General features: G+C 38.3%; 1 protein-coding gene across 1 annotated transcript; it reads left to right on the top strand.

The window, feature by feature from the left end:
* Nucleotides 1–4,562: 4,562 nt before the first annotated feature.
* Nucleotides 4,563–6,540, top strand: LOC123515446 (piggyBac transposable element-derived protein 4-like). The gene is made up of 2 exons (XM_045274013.1): nucleotides 4,563–4,673; nucleotides 4,913–6,540. Exon 2 carries the CDS (start codon nucleotides 5,074–5,076, stop codon nucleotides 5,971–5,973), a length of 900 nt encoding a protein of 299 aa, XP_045129948.1. The 5' UTR covers nucleotides 4,563–4,673; nucleotides 4,913–5,073; the 3' UTR covers nucleotides 5,974–6,540.
* The last annotated feature ends 3,575 nt before the right edge of the window (nucleotides 6,541–10,115 follow it).

Below are 10,115 nucleotides of genomic sequence, written 5' to 3'. Positions count from 1 at the left end.
GGCCCCGTCTCCATATCTACATTTATCCAATTTTTCTTTAAAACTATGTACACTCTTTGCTGACACTATTTCCTCACTCAAACTGTTCCAAGTCTCAACACATCTTTGCGGGAAACTATGTTTTTTAACATCTCTCAGACATCTTCCCTTCCTCAGTTTCTTACTATGCGATCTTGTGCTTCTAATGTCATATTCTTCTCTCAGGATTAGTTTCTCATTATCTACTTGATCCATTCCGTTAATCAATTTATAAACTTGTATTAGATCCCCTCTCTCTCTTCTCTGTGTGTGTGTGTGTATTTACCTATTTGTGTATTACGGGATCCGAGCTAAGCTCTCTGTGTCCTGTCTTCTTGTCTACTCCTGTCATATCTCTCTTTCATCTAATTGGCACACACCGCGTCAACGACATCACTGCTCAGTTTAATCCACTTATCAATACTACGATGCGGGAAACAGTACTTTCTCACGTCATTTAAACAGATGTCTTTTATTAGTTATTTTCCATGTCCTCGGAGATGATTACTTGTGGTCACCTTTATCAATTCTCTGTCCAAAATGTCAATCATGTGTGTGTGTGTGTGTGTGTGTGTGTGTGTGTGTGTGTGTGTGTGTGTGTGTTACGTTCACCGGTTAAATGGGTAAGATTGGCATCGGGGAGCCGGTGAACAATAACAATAATAAAAAAAAAAAAAAAACACTGCAGGTTCAACTGGTGAGGATATGGAAAGGGGGCACTTAAGAAGCTATTTAATAACCCAATAACAATGAAACTGACATACACATATAGATATAACATGAAACACATGAAACTGACATACACACACACACATATATATATATATATATATATATATATATATATATATATATATATATATATATATATATATATATATATATATATATATATATATATATATAACAAATAAATACAACAATAAAGAACCCAACTTAATACCTAACAATAATACTAATCCTATATGGAGGCAATGTGGAAAAAACGGAACGAGGGGAAGTGATACTTATGAGGTGTTGCAGTGGTGAAGTGCTGGGTGATGTGGATCCCACGGTAATCCAAGAGGCGTTGTGTTCACTGGTTGAGGCCTTGACCTCGACTGACTTTCAGAAATCTGGGAGCTCGCTTAACACTTCTGCTTGAGTCTAATGAGGCCGCGTGAATCCAACTTCGGGACAGTAGCGGGGCTTCATGAGACGGTGACATGGAAGGGGAGGTGGAGAGGTGACGAACGAGGTAGCAAGCGGAGGAGGTGAGGGTAGTGGAGTATGTTACGGGCGGGCCGTAACATTTCCTCCCCCGTAAGACCTCCGTAATGGGCTCATGAAGGAGGTGAGACGGGAGATCTTGATAAGGCGTCGGCGATGATGTTGTCCACTCCCTTGATATGGTGGACTTCCAAGTTGAAGGGTTGAGTTAACAAGGCCCACCTAAGTATGCGTTGGTTTCGGTTCTTCATGGCGTGAAGGAAGGCCAAAGGATTGTGATCGGTGAAGACCTTCATAGTTTGAGAGCCAGGATGAAGGTAGCACTCAAAACGTTGGAGCACCAGGACGAGTGCCAGAGCCTCCTCGTTGGTGGAGTAGTTGAGTTGGTGTTTCTTCAGCTTGGCGGAGTGATAGGCGATGGGATGGAGGATGCCGCTTGTGGGGTCTGCTTGTAGGAGGACAGCACCCACTCCAACTCCACTCGCATCCACTTGTAGATGGAAGGGGCGGGAGTGATCTGGCGTCCAGACCACTGGCTCCGAGGAGAGGAACGCCTTAACAAAACTTCGCGCAATTTATTAATGTTTTGTTAGGAATGTTTAGATAATTCATAGTTCAGTATACCTATATTAATCAGGAACTGTGTTCCATACTTTACGAAAAAGTATGAGCAATAAATATATTTTCCTACTTTTTTACACATACACACACACATATACACGCACACACACACACACACACACACACACACACACACACACACACACACACACACACACACGCACACACACACACACACACAGGCCTATCCGAAGGCCCGGTAGCTCAGTGGTTAAAGCGCTGGCTTCACAAGCCAGAGGACCGGGGTTCGATTCCCCGGCCGGGTGTCTCTTTTCACGTGTAGCCCCTGTTCACCTAGCAGTGAGTAGGTACGGGATGTAAATCGAGGAGTTGTGACCTTGTTGTCCCGGTGTGTGGTGTGTGTGCCTGGTCTCAGGCCTATCCGAAGATCGGAAATAATGAGCTCTGAGCTCGTTCCGTAGGGTAACGTCTGGCTGTCTCGTCAGAGACTGCAGCAGATCAAACAGTGAATTACACAGACACACACAAACACACACACACACACACACACACGGTAGCTCAGTGGTTAGAACGCTGGCTTCACAAGCCAGAGGACCGGGGTTCGATTCCCCGGCCGGGTGGAGATATTTGGGTGTGTCTCCTTTCACGTGTAACCCCTGTTCACCTAGCAGTGAGTAGGTACGGGATGTAAATCGAGGAGTTGTGACGTTGTTGTCCCGGTGTGTGGTGTGTACCTGGTCTCAGGCCTATCCGAAGATCGGAAATAATGAGCTCTGACCTCGTTCCATAGGGTAACGTCTGGCTGTCTCGTCAGACAGATCAAACAGTGAAACACATACACACATGCACACACACACACACACACACACACACACACACACACACACACACAGCGTGGTCCTCCTCCCTGAACCTCACACAACGACAACAGCTGGAGAGGGTTCAGAAGAGGGCGTCAGGGCCTGCCTACAGGTCCTACGAGGACGCCCTGACCTGCCTGAGTCTGCCGAGGCTGGCCACAAGACACCAGGAAGCCTTCTAAAAATTTGGGGAAGGGCTGCTGCATCATCCACGTCTCCGCCACCTGCTACCCCAAGACGTGCCTTTCCCTGCCCGCGCCACCCGACACCAGAATCGCGTGGCGCCCTGAAGAGCACGGCGCACTGACCGGTACCACCTTAGCACGGTGCCCACTATGGTGCGAGCCATAAATAAATAATCAATAAGTAAATTCTTGGTTAAGTTAGATCCATAGTTAGGTTAAGCATTTCATTGTTTTAGTGTCCCTCCCCCCCTGTACATTTTCAGTGTAAATTTTTTGTTGCACTGCCAAATTAATAAACCGTATATTATTATTATTATTATTATTATTATTATTATTATTATTATTATTATTATTATTACACACACACACACACATAGACAAACACGCACACAGGGACAATCACACACACGTCCCGGTAGCTCAGTGGTTAGAGCGCTGGCTTCACAAGCCAGAGGACCAGGGTTCGATTCCCCGGCCGGGTGGAGATATTTGGGTGTGTCTCCTTTCACTTGTAGCCCCTGTTCACCTAGCAGTGAGTAGGTACGGGATGTAAATCGAGGAGTTGTGACCTTGTTGTCCCGGTGTGTGGTGTGTGCCTGGTCTCAGGCCTATCCGAAGATCGGAAATAATGAGCTCTGAGCTCGTTCCGTAGGGTAACGTCTGGCTGTCTCGTCAGAGACTGCAGCAGATCAAACAGTGAATTACACACACACGCGGATAGATAGATAGATATTTATTGACCACAGTTACATTGGAAAGAAATTATATAAAAATAAAAAAAAACAATAATGACAAAACATAATCTAAAACTCACTAATAAAAGCTAAAAGAAACTAAAAGTACAAACAGACCAGAACTAGCGTAACATCATGCCAAATTTCAAAAACCTAAAACTTCTAAAAAGAAACATTAATAAAGAAAAATAACTACGCGGTCCACAAAAAATGATGAAATCTTGTAAACTCTAACATTAAAACAGACAACTATACATTAAGAGTAAAAACCATCCAAACAACACTAAATGACAGCCACTGCTACACCAAAAGAGAAATCTAATCTATTACTATTGCAGAAACCTCAAAACACTCCTACTGATTACTAATATAATTTAAGAATATCATGAACAATTTTGCAAACGACATCGTGTGTGTACTTGCCAATGAACAGTTCCTCAACCTGAATTAAACCTACACTCTACCAAATACCTCTCGACGAGAGGCTCTCGTAACGGGACAGTTTTCAACAACATGCCACTCAGTCTGGACCTCTCAGCAAACACATATCCGTTCCTATCTTGGTATACGACCCCGGCCACGCCTGTTCCACTTTCCTGTTTCAATACACAAGCTATGACTCGATACGCGGAAGCGAGTGAACGCCACTCTAAACCGATCGTTCACCGTATGACGTTCCTTGTATATACCGTGAAGCATATAATTGAGATTCAAACGCTGGTACACTTCAGACCTTGAGCCAGTAGACGCTGTGATGCGCTCATATACATTTTGCATTAAATGATTCATGTCTGGTACATTCGTAGCTTTAAACCTTCGAATAGTCCTGCTTAACCCTTTAATGTTGTACTCAGCAAAATTGTTGAGGCATATTCGACCCCCAAAACATACATGAAACTGCAGGTGGTGAATGATTTTTTCCTTATTAAGGCATCTCTACAATATTGTTGAGAGTAGCCTAGTCCAAAGATGCGGCAATAGATGGCTCTGGGGTGGAGCAGTGCCCCAGTGTAAACATGCGCTCTCAGCTGTTAGCATGAGGGAGAATTTCTTCTCATTTCTCATCCCTCTTGAACATGCCATAGGTAAGTTATCATTGTTTTCATTAACTTTTTTATACATTTAGTTGTTATAGCAATATAGGAGGTGTGTTTGAAATATTGTATTTATGATATAATGATAGGCGTTTGAATGTTGGTCAACAATTTTGTTGAGCTGCCAGCTCATGGTAAAAAAAAAAAAAAAAAAAGTAGAGAATTAGCTCAACAAAATTGTTGAGTTATATTAGTAATGTTTGCTATTCATTGCAAATTTGCTTTCACAGCCCACAATATGGATCCAGCAACATTCTTTGGGATCAGACATAGGGAACTATAACCTGTGGTTCCAGCCAATGCTGATGACTCTGATGATGACGTGGCTGATCCAGATTTCAATCCTAAAACAGTTGGTAATATTGGATTTGAGAGTGATGAGTCTGATGACATGGGTGAGGGTAACCAAAATCTGCTTGCCCATGAAGAAAGAACTGCTTCTAGTCAGCAGCCAAAGAGACCATGTACCAAAAAGCGTAGAACATGCAGAAACAATATTGATGTAGTTCAGTCTAACCCTGAGCTTCCTGATGAGCCTCTCTTGCGAGAACGACAGTGGAGGAAGAGGGACATTGAAAATCTCTATCCACCAGAGACTGATTATACCAAGCCTGATAATATCCAAACACCTTACCAATACTTTTCTCAGTTCTTTACACATGATATGGTTAGTCATATAGCACACAACACAAATTTGTATTCAGTTCAGGAGCTAACCAAGAGTATTGAGACAGATGACAATGAAATGCAAACATTTCTTGCAGTGTTACTGTATATGGGGATATGTCATTTGCCAGCAGTCGATGACTACTGGAGTGTGCAGCTGCGGTATAACCTAGTTGCTGATATCATGAGATTCAAATGCCTGAAAAGGTACATACACTTCACTGATAACAATGGTGTGCAGAACGAAGAGGATAAATTTTGGAAAGTTAGGCCACTGTTTGAAATGTTTCGTGAACAGTGCAAAAAGATAGAAAGCAGCACATTCCAGAGTGTAGATGAAGTAATGGTTCCCTACAAAGGTAGAAAAGCAGGAAAACTACGCCAGTATATAAAAAATAAACCCCACAAATGGAGTTACAAAATCTTTTGCAGGTCAAGCTCTTGTAGTCCAGTAAATCTAGGGTTCAACCTAAAACAAATTGCAATAGATTGTTTCTCACTTGTGAGTGACTTGACTAGTCCTCAGGTACATCATACTAAAAATCCCCATGAATCCATGTGGTGGAAGGGGGTCAATGGCGGCCATTTTGGAATTTTCTTAAAAGTCATATATCTGGTAAAATAATAGTTTTATCAGGAAACACAACTCAATAAAAATTGTTCAGAATTGATTGTTTTATAGCAATGGCAGGTTATTTTACAAAGATAAATAAATATATAGGAAAAAATAATAAAATATTAAATTTTGATTGCTGATTTTATTTTCAAAGACATATTCCTCAGAACTAGTGGCATCCATGACAAAATGCATCGAAGTAAAAATTGTAGAACAAACTTTCCTCTTCTGATATATATATACAAGTTTATGCATATTTTAAAAATTGACAAAGTTATGAGGGAAAATATACAAAAAGCCATCCTTAAAAAAATAATAATAAATACCTCGTCAAACCTTAAAATTTATTACATTATAATGTTTCTCAACACTTAGTAATAATTAGTATCATGCTATGAAAAGGTTTTTTTCCCTTCATTTCAGAAACCAAATTGCACAAAAGTTTTTTTTTTCATCTTACAAATAATGAAACTTAATTTCTGATGTAGTAATTTATTATTAATGTTGTCTGTTCTCCTAAACCCATATGAAAAAATAATAAACTATTGAAATTGAATAAATGTGCTAATTTTCAAAGACTTTTTCTGCAGAACTAGGGGCATGTATGACAAAACGCATCAAAATATAAGTTGCAGAACAAGCTTTCCTCTTTTGAAATATTCAAGTTTATCCATATTTTGAACATTAACAAAGATATGAGATACAATAGACAGAAAGCCACCAATAAATAATAAAAAAACATATATAGTACCTCCAGTTAAACCTTAAAACATATTACAAGAGGTTTCTAAATACTTAGTAACAGATAGTGTCCAGCTATAGAATGTTTTTTGTTTTCCTTTCAATAACCAAATCGTAAAAAGAAACATAACATGTTTTTTTTTACAAGTATTATAATTTAATTCCTAATACAGTAATTTTTTATTGATCCACCCATTTGATATTCATGAAACTTTCCTGCAGGGTATACTTACACAATTAATATTCAGGGTATTCATCATCCTCATCAAGAACAAAATCTGGCACAGGGGAGTTTGAACAGGTTAGCCCTTTGCAATGGCCACAGAGAGAGAACACTCAATATTGTGTTTCTTGCAACTGCATCTTTGGGTGTTGCATCCAGATCTACAGTTGCATTTGCTGACTAGCAATAATTTTTCTGGTGCAGGTGGTCGGTCAGTCTTCACAGGCATTAATTGGCCATTTTCAATTAACCATCCCCATTCCTCTGGATTGTGTTCTCTACCTTTATCTTTCCATACTTGAATCTGATACCATACACGCAAACTGTGAAATTTTGATGCTGCTGATGTTGGTGGAAGACTCTTTGCCTCAACTAATCTTGAACTACATGAAACCTTTTCTCGGAAACGTTTATAACGCAGGATGTCAAGATTTTCTTTCTTATTACCATTGTATAGACATACCAAAGCCTTTTCACCTGCTTCTATGAGTGCTTTGCCAGTATGTTAACTTAGCACTTGTAATATTATAAAAGCCATTAATGACGTAGGTAGCAACATACTTACAAGAAAAGTGATGATATGGGAATATCACGTGTTGCCACCTTCCACATTCTTCATGCTCTGTACTGAGCGAGTCAGGCGATCAGCTGACTGGGATGCACCAGTAAGAAGCAAGCAACAATCTTGGCTTTCTGTATATTTTCCCTCATAACTTTGTCAATTTTTAAAATATGCATAAACTTGTATATATATTTCAGAAGAGGAAACTTTGTTCTACAATTTTTAATTCGATGCATTTTGTCATGGATGCCACTAGTTCTGAGGAATATGTCTTTGAAAATAAAATCAGCAATCAAAATTTAATATTTTATCATTTTTTCCAATATATTTATTTATCTTTGTAAAATAACCTGCCATTGCTATAAAACAATCAATTCTGAACAATTTTTATTGAGTTGTGTTTCCTGATAAAACTATTATTTTACCAGATATATGACTTTTAAGAAAATTCCAAAATGGCCGCCATTGACCCCCTTCCACCACATGGATTCATGGGGATTTTTAGTATGATGTACCTGAGGACTAGTCAAGTCACTCAGAAGTGAGAAACAATCTATTGCAATTTGTTTTAGGTTGGGCACAATTTTATGCTAGATTTACTGGACTATTGTGGAATCATTCATGATCTGCTCTTGTACCAAGGAAAATCTACTTTCTGTACTGAAAACCTGGACGAAAATGAAAAAGGTCTACTGCTTGGGGTAAAAGTTTTGTTAGTGATGACGAGATCTATCAAAGACCCACAGTCAGAAATAGACCTGTAAGAGTTCCATTCCTTCTTTAGCCAATGATGGTATTATGCATATCATTTTAGTTTAATTTGAAAGGAATAGTCCAAAGATATTTATTGATTTTGCATAATCATAGAGGAAAAATAATACATTTTTTTTTTTTGTATTTTTTACGTATTTCCATATATTTATTTATCATAATATTAGGGAACATTATCTATTTTTTTTTTAAATATATTGATTTGATAATTCAGTAAAATGTCAAATTTGTTTTCCCAAAATAGGCAGATGAACAATATTGTAGAGACTCATAATAAGATAACTATGAGGTATACAAAAAAATGTTTCAAGTAAAAGTTGTTATTTTCTTACCAAAATAAAAGAATATGACAAAAAAAAATTTTTGTCCCCTGAATTCTACATGTGCCCATTAAAGGGTTAATGAAGAGTTCCTTCTAGTAGCTATTTCAATCGAAAATACACCAAGCGGCCTTTGTCAAGATGGGTAGAGGCCTGCTGCGCCACTGAAGGCTACAACATCTACCCATTGACTCGCCCCAGCTAACCCATGCCACACGACACACAAACGTGGTCATGCCACTCAAGGCCCCAAGAACTGACCGTTATCATCATAGTGCTATCCCCTCCATGGTGCGAGCCATAAACAGCTAAGTTAAGGTTCTGATCTTAATTTTCCCTCAATCCCGATATGTACATTTTCAGTATGTATGTACTGCAATTACTATAAATCGTATTATTATTATTATTATTATTATTATTATTATTATTATTACACACACACACACAGACACACACACGAGACGCGGTAGAGGAAGCATGCAATACCGTCGCTCCCGAGAATCAGCTGATCTTCACTACCTTTGTTTGGGTTTACAGTGGCCTGGGCGAAAAGTGTGGACTCATTTTTTTTTTTTTTTTTTTTTCATGAATACAGTGTTAAATAATAATGAGTGAGAAAGATATTCCATCTAAATGCAGGTATGTGACAAGGGAAAGAATGAAAGCTGATGATGACAATGTTGGTGAGGGAGAAAGAGAATTTGAAGGCTTTGATACGGCGCAAACTTCACTATTTGATAGAGTCTTAACTATCGAACGTAAATTAGATAAATTGATAAAGGAGAGTATGGGAATGAAAGAGAATGAAGAACAGGATAAAGAGCTCCAGAAATTGAAAGAAAGGATAAAAAGAGTGGAAGAAAACGAAACTAGGCTAAGAACCGAAAATGAAGAATTAAAAGTGCAAATAGCGAACTATAAGAAATTGATGGAAGAAGGACTCGGTAAAGCCGAGAAAGAAAAAGAAAAGCTAAAAGATCTAGTTAACAAAGAAGAAGAAAGAGTACAAGACGTGATTAAAAAAGAAGTACAAGCATGGAGAATCCAAGATAAGAAAGACAAGGAATCATTTCAAGAAGTATTTCAAGAACAGTTAAAAGAAAGAGATGAAAATATGACAAGCAAAATGATAGGAGTCCTCAAGAAAAAAGAAAATTTAGTAAGAGAAATTGTGGAAAAAATGAAGAGTGTAATTATTTTTGGACTGAAAGAAAAAAATGTTAAATATAGACCAAGAAGGGAAAAAGACGAAATGAAATCAGTAAAAGACCTACTAAAACATCTGAATGACGAGGATAGACAGAACTTAGAAGAGGAAGTAGAAGAAATCCATAGAATGGGACCATATCAAGAAGGAACAGTGAGACCAATTAAGATATTACTAAAATCACAAGCAGCAGCAGAAGAAGTACTATATAGAAAAACAAAACTCAGAGAAACAGAAGGTTGCAAAGATATATATATATATATATATATATATATATATATATATATATATATATATATATATATATATATATATATATATATATAT

The sequence above is a fragment of the Portunus trituberculatus genome, chromosome 39, assembly GCF_017591435.1.
Source record: "Portunus trituberculatus isolate SZX2019 chromosome 39, ASM1759143v1, whole genome shotgun sequence".
In the NCBI taxonomy this organism is placed as follows: domain Eukaryota; kingdom Metazoa; phylum Arthropoda; class Malacostraca; order Decapoda; family Portunidae; genus Portunus; species Portunus trituberculatus.
This window is presented reverse-complemented; position numbering and strand designations above follow the sequence as displayed.